Source organism: Papilio polytes, unplaced genomic scaffold, assembly GCF_000836215.1.
Source record: "Papilio polytes unplaced genomic scaffold, Ppol_1.0 DF823177.1, whole genome shotgun sequence".
NCBI lineage: Eukaryota > Metazoa > Arthropoda > Insecta > Lepidoptera > Papilionidae > Papilio > Papilio polytes.
In genome coordinates this window covers 657,640-680,630 of record NW_013526027.1, presented here as the reverse complement: position 1 = coordinate 680,630, position 22,991 = coordinate 657,640, and the positions used below count along the sequence as shown (strand labels likewise).

Sequence of the window (22,991 nt, the reverse complement as noted above, 5' to 3'; positions counted from 1 at the left end):
TAAAGTAACAAAAATATACTAATATTTTTATATTAAAAAAAGGGCTTTTTTGTTTCTGTAAAAGTAAACTAGCTTTAGAGATATGTATGTAAATGAAACTAATGTTTAGGTATTGTTTATAAAGTAGTTCGAAGCGATTGTAGAATGAACGTGAGTCATTTAGCAGTGGGCGCCTCATTCGGTATGCGCGGGCGCAGTAGCTAGGAAATGCATTTTGTTATACTGTCGATTTTTAAACTTTTTAGTATTAACCTCGAAATGGTAGTTATCTGTTCTAAAGAATAGTGGAGATAAGGAACTTTGTGTTTATTTTAATAGTTTTCTTACAATTTACAATTATAAAATAATATGTAAGTTGAGTAATAATTTAAGAGATATTTTAGTAGGTGCCTATCTTATCTTTTAGTTTGAAGGACGAGTCCTTCTGTTACAAGTACTACTCGTATGTTATTATGCAATTTAGTAATTACTGATAATATTACTATTGTCAATTCAAAGAAATATTCCACACTTGATTTAGTTTAAATGCCATTGTCCGCAAATATAACTAGAAGTATTTTTTTAAAGATTAATTAATAAATCTTAAATAAAACTATTAAAATACTTCACTTCTTTATAAATCGTTGTTTATTAGCAATGATAGCGGAAATCAAAAACGACCTTTAATGTTTTTTTTATAAATTGTCACTCGGTTTTACTTATTTTTTATACTGTGATTAAAAATGTACTTTATGTGCACGTTGTCTGGCTAGCATTTTGCGGTTGGGTTCTGTAGCCCAATAAACGACAAATAAATAACGATATACTTTGACAATTAATTATTTCCGTGCGCTGCATTGGGATCTGCCACGTTATTCCGAATCAATTATAGATTTAGCTTCCGCCTGCGACTCTGTCTGCGTGGCATTAAAAAAAACAAAACCAAGTAGCCTATGTGTTCTTCCAAACTCTGCTCTACATGTATGCCAAATTTCATTGAGATCCGTTCAGCAGTTTAGGCTACAAACTCTAACATCCATCCATCTATCCATCCATCTAAACTTTCACATTTATAATATTAGTATGAAGTATGATAATATTATTTAAGCCTGCTACAAACGTTCAGTTGAACTGTTGAATAAAAACTGTGTATTCATTAACGACTTTTCTGTCCCACGATGTTTCAGTTCAAACTGCCACATCTGAGTGTAACAGGCTTTATTAAATTAAATGATAAGACGTTGCTGTAAAATTGATTTCGGAAATCAGTACTTTATCATTTCATGAAATGCAATTTTTACTATACTAACATAATTAAAATTGTTTAAAGTTTGTTTAACCAATACTAAAAGTACAGTTAAATATATTGTTAAAGAAAAATACATCACTTTAGTAGTAACGCTAGGCATTTCAACGCAACAAAGCTAGAAAATATGCGAAACTTTTTAAATAAACCAACGAACACCGTTCGTCATATCACTTTCCATTAACGGTAATATTTACTATGCGGCGTGACTATGAAGTAATTAAAACGGTCCGCGAGAACAGCAAGTTTTTAACTGTAACCGCGATTCCCTCGGAGCGACAAAAAAATCGGATAGCGATTTGACGGCTCTATCGGAATAGAGGTTCAACGACCAAACTGTTATTTTGATACGTTTAATGCACCCATAGATTCGGGTTTTAGTTAATTTTTTTATATCATACAATTTATGTTTTTAACTGTATTAAATACTGGCTATTGCTCGCAACTTCACCCGTGTCTAGTTAAATTATAGCCTATGTTACTCACAGACAATGTAGCTTATTAATGTTGAAAGAATTTTTGAAATCAGCCCAGTAGTTATTTCAATACATATAAAAATCTAAAAATGCAAATCTTTCCTCTTTATAATATTAATATTAGTATAGAAAATGCCAATAATAGGGCTAACTAAGTCCAAATGTCGAAACCAATACCAGAAAGATGTTTAGTTTTGTCCAAAGACTATAGGCATAGTGAAAAAAAATTACTGGTACTTTCTTTAAAAGGTACTAAATCAATTGTCAAGTTTAGCTCCATCTTTTGTTATACATAAAAAATTTAAATATTATGTAACGACGCCTGTTGGCAATTAATTTTTATACAACTAGCTTTCGCCCGCGACTCCGTCCCCGTGGAATTAAAAAATAAGTGAGCAGCCTAAGTGTTCGTCCAGACTATCCTCTACGTGCCAAATTTCATCGAAATCCGTTCATCCGTTTAGGCTACAAACTCTAACAAACATCCATCGATCTAAACTTTCGCATTTATAATATTAGCATGATTAATTATATTGACATGTGGTTTTGAGGATCTATTAATAGATAGTGTTAGTGAGTTTTTGTAATAAATGTTTCAAGTGAAGTGTCTCTTTGGTTTTGTCATTGAAATTGTTTTTCAATTTAAATGAGAGCCCTACTGTTGTTACCAATTTTCATTACCAAAGCATAATAAAATTTAATAAAATATTTTATTTCTCAAATAAGTTGTCAGTTATGTTTTAGAGGGTGATGACACTAAATCTACGGTTAAACAGGTTAAGATTTAAGCTATACAATTTTATTGTTTCATGAACCAGATCGTCGAATGTCGGAACAACCGTTAAGTGTGAATGATCCAATAGCGGAAACGGCTGATAGTTTTATATAGGCCTCGATATACCGGTACTTTGAATATAGAGAACAGGACTAGACAAAAAGCCACGGCTGTCTTTACTAATATTATAAAGAGGAAAGATATTTTTGTATGTGTTAAAATAACAAAAAACAACTGAGCGTATAACAAATATTCTTTAACCAATAAAGAGCTAAGTTATCAATGAGTAACATAGGCTATATTTTTTTAACTTTATGCGGGCGAAGTCGCGAGCAGCAGCTACTTCTAAACAAAGCTTTACGAGAGGGATTGATGTAAATAAAACAATCTCGTATGTGCATAACTTAAAAAACTTTACACATTTACACAAAACATATTCCTTTTTATTTGATGTAGAGGAATGCGAAGCATGACATGTCCTGTCCTTAAAAGTCAAAGTACCGGTAACTCATTCGTAGCTGTGCGTTGTTACAACTGATCGTAGTTGCATGGTGTGATTGTACGTAGGTGTTAACGGCACTTTAAATGCACTTTAACATTCACTTAGTTAAAACCTTTTAACCCACATTTGTATTGGACAAAGTTATGAAATTACTGTATTGTAGAGAAGTGTTAAAAGATAACTTCATAAACGATGTTATTATAAATACATTTTAGAATTCTCTATTATAAATATATAAAAAGGTAGCCTTTATACACGGCTTTCCATAAAAGTACGTAACTCAAAACCGGATATCATTCCCATAAAATTGTACGATTTCACAATTGAGTGAAATAATAATCAACAATCGTGCCACTTTGGCTCCCTCCGTTACGGGCTGTCGTTGTTTTGAATTATTACTCCAAAGGCGGACGTAATTCGTCAACGGTTTATAATCAAGTTGGTTCCTCAACCGCACTTTAATGCGTGGGTACTTTCATATTATTAGGTCAGCGAGCGACGCGCATACGACGCGGGGATTACGTACTACCGAGACTGTGCGTGTTTGTAGGTTCTATCTATGTTAAAATGCAGTTTGTATTTCGTCGTATTCTTTATAAGTATGTTTGAATATCTATATCGAAATGTAGTGAATGGTAGAATTTGCCTCATAAACATGTAGGATGTCTGATGCAAGGAGATCAATGTTTATCTTGGCTAAAAAATGTTTAAAACCAAAAGGCAAATGTTTTTAAGAGTTAGTGCAATGGTAGTAAACATTTATTATCCTTAATCATACGTTTCCGTACGACAGAGACGTAAAGCTTTACTCGAGAATTATCTCCGTAGCAATAAACAAAGCAATCAACACAAAACTACAGTAATTATCGCACTGATTTAAACGACTATAAGGTTTTAAATGCGATCTAAAAATATACCCCTTACTATAAAATTAATTCGTCAAAATTGAATTCCTTATTTCAATTATGTGTTTTATTACATAGCGATAAGAATTTATTTTACAACGTTCATGATAATGAAAGGTTTTTAGGTTAACCGGTAAGGACTACCGTAGACGGAATTAATTTATTTGGACCTTCTGTTTATTCAGACGATCTTTATGCCGGCTTCTTTTGTTTTATTAAATTAAATTCACTGGGTAATAAAATTATACGGAAAAGGTTATTGACCTATCTTGGTACTAGCGAAAACGATTACAGCGAAGAATTTTATTATCTTGTTTAAGTACATTATATTTGATGGAAATAATTTTATATCATATACGAGGATCGAACGACTTTTTGTTTCTGGGCTATAGCTATTGGGATAAACCATAGCAGTAAGAAAAATGAGTTCATATTTCTTTTAATAGCACTATTAGGTAATAACTATAACCACTTAAGCTTAAATATAATTCTGTTATCTGTTTCATTTAAAAATATTTTGTCTGTATTAATAAAAGTTCATTGAACACAATAGGTAGGCGACAGATAAGCGCGATTAAATCAGAAGCTAGATTACTTTCCAGATATGGACATGTACAGTGTTAATGACCTCGCAAGGCCAAAGGCCTCCTCGGAATACGTATATAACCTTTCGATTTTAAAAATTACAATTTTATTTACCGCAACATAATAATCTATATCAAGTGTATCTTTATTACAATCGGCCGTACGCGTGTTTATATTATTGAGTCGTAAGATAAGTTTTGCATTTTATTCGATTCAGGCGACACGAATCATGAACAAACTATCGAGTAATATAATAAAGCGTCAAACGACGCTGTATTGAAAACGAAACAATGTGCAACAAAGATAAAATGGTAAGCGGAAAGTTCGGTTTCGCCGCTAAAAAGGACAAAGTGATCGCGACGGAGGTTAAGACTGAGTTTAGTGTTAAGGAAAAATGTCGAAAAATACAGAAGAAACTAAAGAAGACTGATAAACAGAAGACTGATGTTAAAGAGAAGGCGATTTGGTGGAACCAGTGTAGCAGCCGTGAGTAGATTTTAATCCTACATTTATGAAATAAACAAACTACGACTTGGTAAATGACGTTTATAATTATTGGTTGGTGGTTATCATAACGTAACCGTGCTTGATAACATTTCCCATAATACCTTTCGACTATTAAGTAAAAGCCGAAGGGTACGCGTTTTAAATTATTTATGAATGTAAAATAACTAGATACCTGTTTTTATTGCAAGAGCCATTGGCCCTTTAAGGGCCCACGGGCTTGTTACACTCTATGAATGTGCAATGAGGGGAAATTAGAGCAACAAGGTCCAGCTTTTGAAATCGGCCCGGTACCTCCCGCACGAGTACGGCCCAACGAGGCCAACGCGGCCTTAAACGTCGCCTTCAAAGCATTTTACCGAAGTGAGCCCTTCTAATGATCGTAGTAACGATTTCGACATTGACTTTTGCGATTCGTATAGCCCTGCCCTTATTTTCTATGTTTCGATGGCTTATTACGATTAAATAATTTCGTAACTGACCTCCATGGAACATAATAAAATCAATACTCGTATCACTGTGTAATGTTTTAACGTTTCTTTTGTTTTAATAACGATTACGCGTAATAAAAGTAGCTCACTGCAGTATGTATGTCAGTGGAAAGCGCGAGAGAATCCCGTGAAATCGACGCACAAACGGCGACGCGCACTCTCCACAGCATCCACTTTCTAAACTGGCTAGACAGCGCCGTCGGTTAATAGTTCAGGAACTGCTACTCGATCGACCGCATGAAAGTTGTCTTTTGTTGACATTTCCTTGTGAGAAAACTCATAGTGCTTCACAGCATTATTGCTTTCTTTATTGTAAAAGGACTCTAAATTTATATCGGTACATGATTTTAAACATGAGGAATTTTTGCAAAGGAAAAAGATGTACAAATTAAATCTTAAATATAATTTATATAGAAATGATATTAGTAATTACATGTAGGTTATAACGTGGGATGAATTTCGCATTTGTTAAGTTCTTACCGTTAGAAATGGAGCAATTTTCTGTATGGGAAAATGTAAACGATATGTAGAAAATTCATAACATGTTCGAGAATGTACTTCGTCCATCAATATTGTACAAAGTCGGATGTTTGTCAAGCCAAAAAGAATATTAATATTGATTGTTACTTCCTGTTACTATAGTTAACAACCAAATTGCACTATAAATATAGAAGTAGTATAAACCAGTTTGTCCATTAAAAATTAATGATCTTTTGGTTAAGAAACTTGTTCCAAACATTGTCCCTTATCTCAGTATTACGTTTATTGAACCAGGAATTAAATCACCCTTAAAGCTTCAATCTTCATTACATGTTTGTGATTAATAACAAAGGTTGTTGTCAAGCAATTATTGAATGTGTTTTAGTATTTTTTTAATTGATGGTATCAATACATTAATACCTTATTAGGTATCGTCCATGTCTCGATACGGACAGTTGGTTGAATCCGATTTTACTATTACATTCTGGTTACTAAGTGGATTACAAGACACATTTTAATGTCTTTGTTACAATGTAACTCGGTAGATGTTAATCATTCTTAAACTTGTTTTATAAAAATATGTTTGCATTCTACTTTTTCTTTCAATCAAGGAAGTGACAATTTTATATCAATTTAGAAACGCTGAATATACTGATAAATGTAATGTATCTATGTATATCGGTATTTAATCTAAATGCTGCACCGACATAAAGAGTAATCCTATATTTCTTTCTTTTAGCAATTATCTTTCCAAAGAAAGTATTAGGACAACAATAGATATAATGATTCTGGGATATTTCTTTCCTTACGATTTTACTCGCTAGTTATAGCGATAAGAGTATGATTCTGAAATAATTTCTGTGAAAATGAATAAACAGCGGGTGAATGTTAAACATGAGTTTTCATGGCCGATACACTTCTACAGAAACGTATTGTTATCACTGTTTTTATCGACTAGATTGAGAAGGATGACAATGTTTTTTTATGCAGGTGTTTCGATAGTAAAACCCACAGTAGGGTCGACCATAATTGGAAATAAAACAAAACAATGTACACTGAACTTTGTATATTATCTTTTCTCGTAACGTGCATGCATTTTTATAGTATTTATTTGAAAGTCCTTTCAGATACAAAATATAGTAATATTTTATAAAAATCGTTGATAGGTGTAATTCTGGACGCTTGACCACTTCCTTATTTAAGTATTTTCATGATTGACAGGTCATAATGACACCTTGTCATCGTGTTTCTTTAATGTCAGTGAACTAACAAAAGTAGTAATTTCCATGTACATTAATGTTTTAATATTTAAGTTGAACTATATTTATCCAGTAAACTTTCTTTCATGTGCTATGCTATCATCAAATTTCAATACAAATTAAAATATTTGTGCATATCCGAGTTATTTTTGGCTGTATGAGTTATAAGCGTTATACGGTGCTTTTTAATACTCGTATAATAAATAAGTTATTTTTGAAATAATAAGTGTAATTGATTGCCCTTTTGTTAGAAAACACTTACGATATGTCAAAAGGTCAATAAAGTTTATTTTTTGCACAATTCCATGTTTACTAACCTTTGCTTATCTAAAAAAGTATTTGTTTCATGTATATGTTTGAAAGTCAATAACTACACAATAACATTCATTCATATAAAGTACTAAGTTCTTGTAATATACCGAAAGGAAATCACACACACAGTTACACAGTTACAAAAGTAAAGTAACTAGTTTGGGAACATGCTAATTTAATTGTTATTTTTACTTATTTGATGTTGTCTTGTTGCAGTGAGTGAAATCGATCAGTACCTATGGATGGTCGGAGGCTCAGCTGGCGCGTTGGCGCTGACAGGCGTCGCTGCCGCCTCTGCCTTCTATCTCAGCACGAGACCAAAACCTGAGAAGCCTCTCGTCACACTACACGAACAGAGCTTATTAGAACCGGTAAGTAATATAAATACTAGCTATTGTCTACGACTTTGAACGCTTAGTGGATTACAGTCGGACCTAGATTAGTAAGAACTCAGGCGATGTCCATAAACGAAAAACGTTTTATAGGGACACTAAAACCGAGAAAATCATACCGGTTTCTTGGACATTTGCTTATCTAGGTTCTACTGTGTAAACAAATACTACAGTTTCTTAAAGTATACACTCGTTTAATTTTTCATTAATTCTTGGATCTGATTTTTATGATGTACATATGAAAGTATACTTATATTCAAATGGGAATATTTTTATTCATTAAAGAGTTTGGACAATGTAAAATAATAACTCTAAAACGTGATATATATGAAAACGTAAATACTTGAAAATATATCTTTATTTTGACAAGCTTTCTTCGTTCGTCATCCAACATGATAAGGAATAAATCATAGAAGAAGAAATGTAATTTTAATACAGACGAAAAATCCCGTAATCTACATTTCTTATCAAGAACTCAAAGATATTTTAACAAAAGGTTATTGATCGATAACAATTACACGAAACTAAGATTAGTGGATTAATTTTATTTTACAAATTAAACAACTATGAAATAATCTAATAATAATTTATTTAACATTAATAATAAGAAAATTATTCAAAGACAAAATTTAATAAACAAATATTTTATCAACACACAGCGTCCATTATTTTTTTTATTATTTTAATTATATTAATGACATTTATCTTAAGTTCAATGATCGAGCTGAATCTAAACTATGTAATGCAATAAATGCTTTTCCATAATATAGATAAGTATAGACTAATGCAGATTATTTCTGTTTCAAATGTCGTGTTAGGGGATCTCCTTTATATCCAGGTAGCAAAGTTCGGATTGTCCCAATACAAGCCGCCGCGGAGAGTTGGCAGAGCGCATCTTCGAGCGATATTTTTAACTCATTGTACGAAGAGCAGCCCTGCTTGCTTCTCATGTCAGTGCCCAAAAAGTTTATAGCGAAAGTGACGAGCCCCTGAGTTGCTCCCGGTTACTTAATTGAACGTTACGAACGAATTAAAAAGTTAATTGCTTTGTTGAACGGTATGGAAGTGATGTGGTCGCGCAATTGCGCTTTTTAGGATTGTTTAGATTTTTTGTTATTTTTATAGTGAAGTGATTTATAATTGTGGAAATGGCTTGCTGTGACTGTTGCATTGGAGTTGCGCCTATTAGGCCACCGATTAATCTTAGCGAACAATCAGATGCAATTAAAGTAAGATTACATTTAATTAATTCAAATTAATGAAGACAGAATTTACATCTAAAAAAATGAATTAGTAGAGTACTGGATAACTTTATATATCATAGAATTAGTTATAATCTTGGTTTTTTTTACATTTTTAGAGAGTGCGTTTTCACTGTAGTTTGCGGTTACACGCACCCGTATTGCGTATTTTGGCAAGGCTCCGTTACATTTAGAATCGGATCATTGAAAGGTCGGAAATGTCGGTTACGTGTCTACGACTGAATCGACGCAAAAATAACGTCTTCTAGATAGTTCTTTTATTTGCCAAATCACACATAATTTATTATACTATTATTTGAATCTAACCGTAGAGGATCGTGAAATGTCGAGCAGTTTTACGACAGCATTATGTGACCATGACTACGTGTTTGAGTGGTTTGAACTATGTATTAGTCATTTTATGCGTGTAGTGGAGTGCGAATGAAATCTGTTGTTTCTTGATTACCTTTATGGATGCCCTTATTCTACAAATTTTATACGGCTTTCCATTACCCACACAGAAGACAGGTGTGAAGCGGGAGCAATTCCGCGTTTCGTCTGATGACTTCCGGAGAACCAACTTTAGTCCCTTTTCATTCCCACCCTTTTTCTTATAAGAAAAGGACGGAAAGGGAACGTGACGGTGAAGAAGATTCATATAAATGGGAAATATCCTGTTTATGTACGTCTCCTCCTTCGTCGATTAAGGGTAGGCAAAGCATTCTGATATAGCGAATGTCTATGGGCAGCGGTCGCTTTGCCATTTTGGCGGATTCAGGTGGCCGCCTGTTCGTTTGCTACCCAATGATGTATAAAAAAATAAACTGGTACATATATTACTATTATTATAATCTTCGATATAGCATAAGTGAACTTAAGTTTAGGCGATTATGTTCCGAAATGGTCAGAAAAGGCTTTATGCGTTGTTGTAAACGTTTTTATTCGCTTAAATACTCCAATAACTTTATCAGTAATAAATAATGTTTTAATAAAGTCAGAAATAAGATGGATACCCCATAAATCAGTTCAATTATTATGACATAAACCGTAACCACAACCTCAAAATGTTTATACGTTGCTGCCTTGATATATGACACGGAGACTCAAAACTGTTGCAAATATTTTGACGTTTAAATGGTCGATTAAAATTTGGAAATCATGGTTTGCTTACACAAGCCTGCATTCAATATCTTCAACTAAAGTCTACTTGTATGTTGGTGAATTTTGTTTGTTTTGCAGAAACCGTTCGCGGATAATTTTAGTGTGTTGTAAATTTTATGAATATACTCGGCCCCTATTCGACAGAGAGCTTGTAAATTACTCCGGTGATAAAATGGAAACGTAAAAGTTGTACATATAGCCGCGGTATGTATGGACTTAACGATGGCATCAGTGAAAGACTATCTTTATTTTTGGAGAAGGCATCTTTTATATTACGACTTGAATAATTACTAAATCGTAAACTTATACCCGTTTTCACCAACCAGTCCCTTATGTATTCTGTGATAAGAGAGGTTAGCGGCTCCATTATAAACTATGGTTACACTTAAATGATGAATCTAAATTCTTACGTGACACCCCTAAATTCTGCTAAAGGGGCCCTTTAAATTAAGAAATAGTTGGTCAAAATTTATCAATGTTGTGAAATCTAAATATAATATAATCTCTCCCTATGGATAAGAAATTGCCGCCCAAGATTAAATATTTATTAAATGACTAGTAAATAATCTGGGCCAACATTTAATAGAACGATAGACTTGTTGTTTACAAACGAAACTACTTACTCTTTAAGAATTGCGTATTGCAAACTAAAAAACACAATAACATATGTGCGTAATATTAGTATGGATACGACTACTATAGACTATGTAATCGACTACCTTAAATTAAAAGCAGATATTGGATTCGCACTATTACCGAAAGAGCATTTGAATCTATTGGCATAAAAATAATTCACCGTATCTGTTGGATTAGGTCTTCAACAATAATTCTATACAAAACACGTGATCGTCGCAAGTCGATTACAAGAAATATGCGTTGTAAAACATCACGAAGTTATTTCATATTCCCATTCCCACGCCCACATTGCATGGTAACGTACAAAAATAAAATCCTATTGAGTCGGGAAAAGGGAGACTTAAATGTCTATACTTGTAATCGTCTGAATTTTTGGCAGAGCGATCAGACGAGTCACGGGACTGGGGGATAAATTAATATGAAAATTGTAATGTTTCGTCAATGCCATTTCAAAGTAGTAAACGGTTTTTCTTAGCATAGCTTTTTAAATATAGTTCAGTTATAATTACCTAATACGCTTGTAGATCGTAGAGTAATCCAATGATCCGAATTATTCAATATTTCCTAAATTTCATTGGTTATAACAGTCGGAATTGATATTGTCTCTATCGCACATTTTGACCATTTACAATCGAGAGTGTAGCGAATCAGCTAAATTTTTCTAAAATTAACATTGCTGTTATATAATTTATATCTTTCTTTCAAAAACAAATTAGCAACGTCTGGCAATTTTTGTGCAATAATACCACTTAATTATCATCATCATCTTCTCCTATCCTTATCACTTTTACGTTTTAGCACTAGTTCGTTCTCCATATCGATCTATCTTCCGTCATCTCAGTCGTCACTCCCTTCTTTATCATGTCACAATTTACGCAATCCTTCCATCTCTTCCCAGGCCTACCTCTACTAGTGTATGAGGAGTTCACTCATAAGTAAAGTTCGCCTTATCTCATAGGTTTCATCGCTCCTTGGAACGACCGTGCTAACTTTTTACTCCTTAATCTTTCTACCACTGGTGCTACTTTAGACTGCCTCTGATATATTTAATGCATATTTATTATAGTATAAATGCGAAAGTTTAGATTGATGAATGTTTGTTAGAGTTTGTTGCCTAAACGGCTGAACTGATTTCGGTGAAATTTGGTATAGATGTAGAGGATAGTCTGGAAGAACACATAGGCTACTCACTTTTGTTTTTTTAATTCCACGCGGATGGAGTCGCGAGCGAAAGCTGGTATGTTTTAGATAATTGGTACTAACTACATCTGGTAATTTGTTACACAATTTATGGTTGTTAAAAATGAAAGTGTTGTAAGATATGCAGTGATTCACGGATGCGAAATGTTTAAGCAAATCTTTCTGTTACTTCATCAATTAGTCATGCATCAATGTTGGAATATCGACGTACGAATGTCTAAACAAATCACTGTGATTACAAAATGTAATAAACAAGAATTTCTGAATTTGTTGTGCTGCATGTTAAATTAAAAAGAGCAGTATTTAATCAACATAAAACATAGTTTAACATTATTTTATTTGTTCTTAATACAATAAGATTATAGAAGAATTTATTGTAATATTACCATGATTTTCATGAAAATTATTATGAATATTTTGATACCAAGTTTTATCGCAAAATCACTTAAAACATTGTGCATACAAAAGTGAGATGAGAATTTCGCACGCATTCTGTTGTGGTACGAAAAATGTAAGAAATAAAACTGTCATGTGTGTTTATGCTTTTATTGATACTGATGAAAAAAATATTAGAACATAACCGTTTGTTTTCTTAGAGTGTTGAGTTACATTAAAACATAGATTTCAATACGTTTATAAAAACTCAAAATATTTCATAGAACGAAAAATTAATCATTTTTGCTTTTACCAATGCTTATTCAAGAAATCGTAAGTAACCATTTTAAATTGTACTGTGTTTTTTTCTCTATCTTTATTGTGTTATTTAAATGTGAGAAAATACTTACTACGAAACAGTATTTTCGATCTTTTTCCGTATCTTCTCTTGCTTAACCCCGACTCTACTACTTTTTGTTTAACGAAAGCCAGTTAATAGAAATTACAGATAACATATAAATGTTTTTAAAGTATGTAATAATAATCGCATTAATAGAAAGTATGAGGTCGTAAGAATTATATGTTTTAAGACGCTATCAAGCGTTTTTTTCTTTTATACAATAATTGACAAGTTCAATGCCCTAATATGGGATTCGGAGCGACTTGTACACCTTGGTCTCCCGCCAAATTTATGACATGACAGCTAATGAGATGTGTCATTCATTGTCCACATGCAATTGTGCAACAAATTAGAGACAAATTAAAGAAGAGCACAGCAATTATTACAAACAATGTAAGTCCTGCTGTTTGTTACAATGTAAAAGTTTGTCTAACAGAATATATAGTCCATGGAATGAAATTGAATCAACGCTAACGACAATCCCGAGATTTGGGAAATGAGGTAATTGCGAAGTGAAGTTATAAAGTTTTAGTAAAACACCTTTACAAAAAGAGTCATGTAAACAAAGATAATATGTTTTAAAAACGTATAAAATACGTATCGTTTAACCTTTGCGAATTGTAGTATAAAGAATTGAAACGCGAAAACATTTAACTGAAACAGCTTGCAGTAAACATGTTTTTTTCGTCGTCTTATACGATTTGTAATTATTTGCGTGAGCGTAAACTTTCAAGAACGCGTTATCCGGAAACAGAAAATAAGCCAAACGTCCCTACAATGTCACGTATTCCAGAGATCGGTATTTTTAGATGTTAAGAAAGTCGTCTTACATCGAATTGACCTTCTGAAGATTGACGACCCAACAGGTTTTCTGAGATCTGAAAGATAAATTGAAAAAAATCATTTTTACGCCTCGAAAATAACATCGCTGATGCTCGTATTATTAATCCATTAAATCTTTTACGATTTAAGTGGTATTAATTGAAAAACGTAAAATCTGTAAGATGTTGAAGCATCTAAAAAAATTGTTTATGGCCATGCTTGATTTTATATCAATGGTAAATTCATTTTGTCCATCCTTAAAAATAGAACGCACGCGTCCTTGCGTTGAGTTATAATTATGCACACAACGGTCATCGGAAATTTTTAGGGAAACTAAATCCCAACAGACCTTGTGACATTAATTCTTAAAACAGATTGCCAGATGTCTCCCACATCATTCATCGCTACGACTTTAGTCACAGCATATGATTGTAGACAAACTTTAAGCAAATCGCAATAATTTTTGACTTCCCAAAAGAAGGAGTACTCAATTCGTCTGTATTTTTTTGATATCACGAAAACACGTGAAAAAATAACAAAGTTTAGAGTTATCTTCTTTGTAAATTATCCGTGATAAAATATTTAACGTATATTACACACAATTTAATAATATGACAACTAACTATAAGTGGGAGTACGTAATTACGTATCTCTTTTATGTGGGCAACTTGACCACTCACGCGATTTTAAAAGCTAATGAAATCTGTTAATTACAACGTTAAATGCAAATTTACTACCTGCTTTGTACGAAAAGTAAACATCGTTAGAATACCTGAATGAAACATAAAAATAATTTATTACAAACATATTAGATCTGCCCGTCTCATAATAGACTCGTACTAGATATGCTGACTAATTTTCGTTTTAGTACTATCAAGGTATTTATATATTCAATCGACTCGACGTTATTTCTTTTAGAATATGGTAAATAAAACGTAATATTTAATTTTCTTCTTGATGTTATAAGATCATGCAAGATACAATTGTGGTATTTCTTTCATTTGCGTTTATGAGACCAACACTAGTTCCCAGCAGTAATATTACTGAGAAAACTGGAGATGTTTTCTTTATAACAATGGACGTATGCGGTTTGCGGCAACAATTTAAAAGGCTCGTCTCACAAAACGTAATAAAGTGTAATGACCTGTTGACATACAGTGTTCCCAACATTTACCCCTAAATGAGATCATTTCTCTTCGGTTCAATTTGTTTTTGGAGTCAAATCAACAAGTGACATTGACCCGTTCTTCGTTTCATTTAGTATCATAACATTGTACCGTAATGTGTAAGAGTACGGTGCGTTTAATATGAACTCCGAGTTAGTGGGTCAGATTGTCATTACATTAACGGACATTATTTGCAAAACATTTTAACGAAACACTTTTCGGATGCGATTTTATTTCAGTACTAAACCTAACCAAAAAAATCATCTTAAAAGGCTGGAAAGACTAAAAGATTTATTCAATTTATTATTGGATGGATGGAGTGTGTACACACAAATAAATTTCAAATTATTGTTTGTGTGTACACACTCCATGTTTTTATGGAAACCAGGGAGTTCAGTTAAACTAGTAATGACAGTTAGATTGACTCTCGCTCATTTAAGAATTGTAAAGTATTGAGGAACGGATTTGAAAAGAAAATTGTATAGATATCTGTAGACTTAACTGCATCCACACTTCATTACAACACATGTTTTTGTCGTTCGTGTAATCGCTTCATCGTAAGCAGCGTTAAAAAGATTACAATTGATTAGTTCCTCGTGTGTTGCAAGGATTCAGCACATTGAACCCGGACGGATTATTTACATACCATGTCATTTATAAATATACGATTATTTTATTATGTATTCAATTATCTACCTTCTCTGTTATGTGTTGTAAAAATGACCCAAATCTTCCGTAATGATTCAATATGGTTGTCGTTTTCTAGGGTCCGGAAATGGTACGAGTCTCCAAATTCTACAAAGATGCAAAAAACGGCCGGTTCCTTCGCTACCTTCATGACGACACACGTACGCTTTTCGAGACTTTTCGACGAGGTGTCAAAGAATCTAGTAAGTTCTGACCCTTATAATAGCACTACTACATAACTAATTTGTAAATACACCACAGCTTAGACCTATAGTGCTCTTTAACTTTATGCTTTCAAAACTTTTTATCAGATCAGTTTGAAGATTTATTATAATAGTAATCGTGTTTGTGTAACAAACTAAGAACTTTCCTGGTAAACAACTTAATATGTTATTTGTCTCATTGGAAAAAAACTACCATACAATTTCTAAGATTTCTCTAGTGGGAATGCCTCAAGGCACAATTCTAGGACCAGTCTTTTATCCCTCTGTATTTCCGTTCGTTAAGTATACTTGTTAAAGATAAGTACGATAATAGCCATGCATTACATCGTATTGTTACCATCATTTACCAACAGGTTCACAGGATACAGTTAAACGTAATTTGTGCTAGTGATGTTGCTGGGTCGGTGTTTTTTGTGTTTGCTACACGGGCACTTTAAGCTTGTTGCGTCCTTAAAAAGTAGGAAATCGAAGCTACAAAGTTGCTCTTGATGCGTGGAATATTCCACAATACTTATTGCGGTTGCAAACGCACGTAATCGTTTACTAGATTGACTGATGTGATAAATGAATGTTAAAATATTTTTCTTGAAAACTTCATGGTCGTGTGGTTATTAAAAAGTTAAATCTTATTTCTGCGGCCGATGACTTTTAATTAATTCCATTTCAGATAATGGCAACTGTCTCGGTTGGCGCGAGGGACCAAACAAGCCGTATATATGGCAAACGTACAATGAGACCCTGCTGAGAGCGAAAAACTTTGGATCTGGCCTTATATGTCAAGGTCTGAGCCCGGGTCAAAGTACCTTTGTGGGTTAGTGTTTTGTGACTTCTAAAACGAAATATTTTATGCCATTTATACTTTTACTCTAGACCTTGAAAGAGCTACAATTATAAAACATTTCAGGTATTTATGCACAGAATTGTCCGGAATGGATAATGACGGAACAAGCTGCCTACTGCTACTCAATGGTTATCGTCCCACTGTACGATACTTTAGGAGCCAACGCCTGTGCCTTCATCATAAATCAAAGTAATTGTCTTTTAAATATCTTGACTAATATATTTACTTTATATCATTTAATTTTAAATTTAATGAGCGACCTTGTTGTATGAGAGAACAACTCAAGGCTGGAAACTAGATCGTAGGATGCGTAGATTATTTTTACGTGTCTCAAAAGTGTCCGTTATCTAATAAATTTACGCAATATCTGTTGATTGGCGGTGCCACCAATTTATTTATAGAAATTGCGTAAAGAGCAAAAGTATGGGGGAAAACATTTTCCCTGGGGTTTTATTCCACGAAAGGTATTGTTTTTCAAATCTTCCTGTTGAATATTTGTTATATGCGCCTTAATTAAATCAAAAGGCAAATCCGACTTATATAAATTCCTTATGCGTGATGAATTTTAAAATTCAGGCGCTTAAAATAATACTTTATTTACTCAGATTTAAATATTAGTCTACCATCTAATGAAACTTCCTTTTGTGCAGCTGAAATGTCAATAGTAGTATGTGAAGATGACAAAAAAGCAAATCTCCTTCTGGACCAATCACCGAGATGTCTGAGGAAGCTTGTCACCATCAAAGAAGTGTCGCCATCGACGCATCAGAGAGCCCGGAGTCGTGGAGTTGATATCGTCAAGTTCAGTGATGTGGAAATTCAAGGAGCGCAAAAAGACCATCCATTTGTCGTAAGTAACAAACAAAAAGCGACCTTATTTTATATGAATCTGTTTTTCATTGATTACTATTTCTCTTATTATAGGAGCAATGCTATATCTATACTAAGATTATAAAGAGAAAAGATTTGTATTTTTGAATTTTTGTATATATTGAAAAAACTCAAAACTGCTGGTCCGATTTCAAAAATACTCCCACCATTAAAAAGCTATGTTATTGCTGAATAGCATAGGCTGTGCTTTAAACTATTTTTAAACAGTCGCAGTTGGGAGCAACAACTAAAAAAATGTAATAGCAATTGGAATAATGGATAAAAATGTCTTGGTCGAATTTAAAGTGACATTTTATATTGTAGCCACCGAAACCGGATAGCCTGTGCACGATTTGCTATACGTCGGGCACGACTGGGATGCCCAAAGGCGTGATGCTAACTCACGAGAACCTCGTAGCTTCAATGTGCAGCGTCATCATGCAGCTCGGAGAGCACCGACCTTCCAAACATGACGTCATGATCTCCTTCCTGCCACTCGCGCATATGCTGGAGAGATGTTGTGAGGTAAAACCTTAACAAGAGCTCTGATTTTTCCGCTTGCACTTTAATTGTATACAAATAATGATCGTTAAGTTGGAAACATGATAATTCATTTTCAGTTGTAACAAAGGTCTAACTGTTACCGTGCCTTTTCAAATGAATTGAAATCATGGAGATAGTGATCACAATGCTCCCAGAGCCATTATTAAAATGCAAATTATTAACCTCAGTAACACAATGTAAATGAAGTGTTGACCTCAAATGACACGGATGAACTACAATATCTGAGATAAAAATGGGGCTTAATAAAAAAATCCTAATTACAAAAAATACTTGAATTAAATATAACTTGAATTTATGAGATCTGATTAGGTTATTTTATATTGAAAAAACCCCTTAAAGTTATTTCGAATCTTTTCAGAATGCTTTGTATATGGTTGGAGGTGCGGTCGGTTTCTACAGCGGTGATATACGAAGACTAGGCGACGACTTAAGCGCCTTAAAGCCAACTATGATGCCTGCCGTACCTAGATTACTTAACAGACTTTATGATAAAGCCCAGAGTGAGATTTCAAATTCAAAGATCAAGAAGCTACTGTTTAATATGGCGCTTTCAGCTAAAGAATCTGAACTTAAAAGGTATGTACCAAATGACAGGAATTTTGAATTGAAAAGCAACTGAATATCTGAATACTTAACATTGTAAAGAAATAATAATGGTCGATTCGAGATTATTTGTCAAAAAAAGGTATTTTTAATCCGTTCCAATGACTATATCCGATTATCCATCATCACTTCAATTGAAAAGAAATCTAAGGTGAAAATGACCTAATCTCAAAATAGCGACATTAAATGTAAGTATTTCCTTTAAAATGACGGAATATGTATGAACATGACAATCAAGTGTCACGCAACGTCTGTACGTTCAGCGTGAGTGGATATTCAGGTTACAATTCAGTGTCTTCATTAGCACGCATATTTCTTTTAGCATTTTCAATGTCACATTCTTGTTGAAGGAAATATCAAGTTCTATGAAGATGACACTTTCCACAGCCGACATGCTATCAAATTATTGTGTCTATTTATATTCTATCGTGTTCCTCTTCTTCGGTTGGGGCCAATAAAAATCCTAACTAAGATTACGTTTACGTGTTTGTCTTATATTTTAGACTACTAAGGGAAATGTTTGTTTTATTTTCGCAGGGGTATCATTCGCGCTGATTCTATATGGGATAAACTGGTATTCCGGAAGGTGCGCGAGGGTATGGGCGGCAGACTTCGTATTATGGTGGTAGGATCTGCACCACTCGCTGGCAATGTTCTTACATTCGCACGATGCGCTCTTGGCTGTCTGGTAAGTTTAAATTCAGGGTACATATTGTATGGATATTGATAATGCTAGAGGTATATATGAACTTATACATTGAAAAGCTGACAATATACAGTAACTATTTGGAACTTAGGAATTAGACGTAAATCTATAAGAAGCGATAGAGGAAACTCCCGAATGAAAATTCAAGAACTCTACTCGTATAGTCTCTCTGGATTGGGTTTTGTTTTGTTGCTATCTTGTTTTAATGTAAACTTCGTCCACTTGAAGCAAATTTAGATTTTTATTGAACTGAAACCCGTGAATTCCATCTGAGATATCACTTCATGCATTAACCGATGCTAGCTTCTGTTTGCATTAACATAATCTATTGTAATATTTCAACACTATCAATCATATTCAAGAATGTTTGAAATAAATGGAAGATATTATTAATATTACCCGTTGAAGCTTCAAGGCTGGTATATTTAGTTCGCGGTATTTGTTTATTATTTCTCCAAATATCTTGTTTGTTTTGGACTGACTTGGTAAACAGATGATTATTTTGACTAGATACCGTTCATGATCATGAGATTTTTATATAAATAATCAACACAGCGATGTAGTTTTATCAAAATACCTGAATAAACCCACTTGGGAAATGACTTTTCCAAAATATTCAGATCTACAGTCGACTTAGCGGTAGGTTCTTGTTGCTGTGACATAAATGATTGATGACGTAATGATGACATGAACACAAAACTCGTATTGGCGAAGATTATAGATTATTCACGGTTGTGGTACAATTTTCTTGACGCTATCTCCGTGCTGTTGCTTGTCTTACGGGACATTTCAGATCGCAATGATTGATAAATAATATGTCACATGAGCGATAACGTGAGCCATCTCTTGATGAGAGTCTTGACTTCTGTTTATAGAGTGTTAAGGTATTTTTTTCTTAATATTAATGGGTACATTTTATGTTTCCAGATCGTGGAAGGGTACGGGCAGACGGAGTGCACTGCGCCCGTCACTCTGACCGTGCAGGGCGACCACGTGCCAGAGCATGTCGGCCCTCCCGTTGCTTGTTGCAAAGTGAAGGTCAGTTCCATACCACAATCAAAACTTTAACTTTACAACAGCCTTTATCATATACGACCCGTTCCCGTGTAGCTCATCCGCATGACATTATAAAAACTTTATTTTATCGTTTACATTTGTGATGACAATTGCAAATGTCAAATTCAAATGCACAAATGTCAAAGAAAGCCTTTGACATTGAGTAACAATGACCGTTACCATGACAACCTTGTTAGCTTCTAATTTTTATCCCTATCTCGCATGATGGTTTTTTCTAAATGATTTACTCCCTTAGTTCAATAGCGTGAAAATATATGGAATACAGTGTGTATAGCTAATTTTTGAAAAAGGATTATTCATAAACATATTTTGATTGTCGACAACCTACATAACTAAGTAGTAGTATAGTTTTAAATTAAAGTCAAGTTAGTAGGGAGTTAAACTATACAATTGTATACCAAATTGTTACAAGATGCATTACGAAGATTCTCGAATAGATTTGGATTACGATAGTGATGACAAAATTCTATACTTACAGCTAGTGGACGTGCCGGAGATGGAGTACTACGCGGCGCAGGGACAAGGCGAAGTATGCGTGCAGGGAGCCAATGTGTTTAAGGGTTACTTCAAAGAGCCGGAGAAGACGCGGCAAGTGATCGACCGCGATGGCTGGCATCACACCGGTGACATCGGCAAATGGCTGCCTGTGAGTTATACACAATACTAAAATAATCCTAATATTTATTCGTCTTACAATGTTTTAACGAATGTTTGTATATTACAGAATGGAACTTTGAAGATAATCGATAGAAGAAAACACATCTTCAAGCTGTCACAAGGCGAATATATTGTGCCGGAGAAGATTGAGAACATTTATATTAGAAGTCAATACGTGGAACAAGTTTTCGTGCACGGTGAATCATTAAAGGTAAATAATTTTCATAATTATTTGACAGTCTTCCTAATTTTACAATAGGATCAGCGTATACGATCATCTTTCAGTCAACTTATCCATCAGTACTTATCTATATTAATGTTACAAGTAGTTGCTGGCGTCTTCGCCCGCGTGAAATATACAGCCTATCTTACTCCCTGAACACGCAGCTTTTTAATGGTGAAAGAATTTTTGAAATCGGTTGTTTTTGTTTGTATTGAAATAACTCAAAAACTACTAGGCCAATTTCAAGAATCCTTTCAACATTAAAAAGCTACGATATCAATGAGTAATATAGGTTATATTGTGTATTATTTTTTAATAATTTTTAGCCATTTTGTTGTTTATTATTGATGAAAGTAAATGAGTCATTATTTTTGTTCTGAGAACGTCACGTGTCATCCTCTAATGCTCATAGTACGCATTCTCAGCTATCACATGCAATTTGTTAACGATAATTTTTTTGGTGACTGTCCAAGTCACGCTTCCAATTGGCACACTAGAGTCATAGACATTGTTTCTCTTTTCAAATCCTTTTAATTGCTGTTTAAATACTGTTGCTAAGTTTAAAAATATTCTAAAATACACTAGTAACATAATGTCATTGATTTGTTTCATGAGAATGTCAATCTTTCGACGCTATTTTTTACGTACAAAGTAATTGTACTATGTTACAATTGTATTCAAATGTAAAAATGTTTTTTTAGGATTTAATGTTTTTTTTTCAAATTCGTCTGAGTTATTGAATAAGTTACTGGAAATTCGTTCGAAAATAATCATTCAAAGAGATTTAAAGCTTTTTTTTAACTTCCAGTCGTGCATCGTAGCGGTGGTTGTCCCAGACGTTGATGTGGTGAAGTGCTGGGCGTTGGAGAACGGCATTCAGGGCACTTTCTCCGCTCTTTGCGAGAACGAGCGCGTCAAGCAGATGATATTGGACGACATGTTGCAATGGGGCAGGAACGCTGGACTTAAGACATTTGAACAGGTAACTTAAACATAGACATTGGACGAATGGTTGTAAATATGTGGTCACCTAATAACTAAAAAAAAAAAATAAAAGAGATTTTTGCGAGGAGCGTTTACTTTGCCAGCTACAAATTTTGAATAACGATTTTTCAAATATGAAGGAGATCTAAATTTTAGCCGTTGCTATTAAAATTATGACAGGCGCTCGTGCAAACAATGGTTGAAATGCAAACATATTGATAACTGCAATTTTAAAAATTGTTATAACTGAGAAGGCTTATGGGAACATTGCTACTAATACAGATTGTATTTGACTTTACCACCTTGATTTGTAGCAACATTTAATTATTTACGGAAATTTAATTGATATTTCTATAAACACACACTACTTCGTGGCATAGGATGTCAGCAAACACAGCACATTTTTCTATAACTAGTTCGTTCTTTAATAAAAGTCGTACGACACACGTAAGCCCATATATTTTCACTCTATTGAACTTAGGGGGTAAATACATTGGAATAAAACCGTAATGTGGCAAAGGGACTATAAAGTACAAGCTGCCAACCTTAAGGAAGCTAGATTGCCATGCAGCAATTGGTATCCAATGG

General features: G+C 33.7%; 1 protein-coding gene across 6 annotated transcripts in view; it reads left to right on the top strand.

Annotated features, from left to right (window-relative positions):
• The window catches only part of LOC106105172 (long-chain-fatty-acid--CoA ligase 5), a 39,697-nt gene that overhangs the window by 13,919 nt on the left and 2,787 nt on the right, over nt 1-22,991 (top strand). For 4 of the 6 annotated variants that reach the window (XM_013285419.1, XM_013285417.1, XM_013285421.1 and 1 more), the window contains exons 2-14: nt 4,746-5,014; nt 7,791-7,945; nt 15,734-15,857; nt 16,546-16,689; nt 16,783-16,908; nt 17,370-17,569; nt 17,914-18,114; nt 18,512-18,729; nt 19,294-19,444; nt 20,390-20,500; nt 21,018-21,185; nt 21,264-21,407; nt 22,228-22,401. In XM_013285419.1, the coding sequence (XP_013140873.1) occupies nt 4,819-5,014; nt 7,791-7,945; nt 15,734-15,857; nt 16,546-16,689; nt 16,783-16,908; nt 17,370-17,569; nt 17,914-18,114; nt 18,512-18,729; nt 19,294-19,444; nt 20,390-20,500; nt 21,018-21,185; nt 21,264-21,407; nt 22,228-22,401 (2,112 nt within the window). In that variant the 5' untranslated portion in view covers nt 4,746-4,818. Of the gene's footprint in view, nt 1-4,745; nt 5,015-7,512; nt 7,538-7,790; nt 7,946-15,733; nt 15,858-16,545; nt 16,690-16,782; nt 16,909-17,369; nt 17,570-17,913; nt 18,115-18,511; nt 18,730-19,293; nt 19,445-20,389; nt 20,501-21,017; nt 21,186-21,263; nt 21,408-22,227; nt 22,402-22,991 lie in introns of those variants that run through there. The other 2 variants (XM_013285423.1, XM_013285422.1) reach the window with 2 other exon arrangements.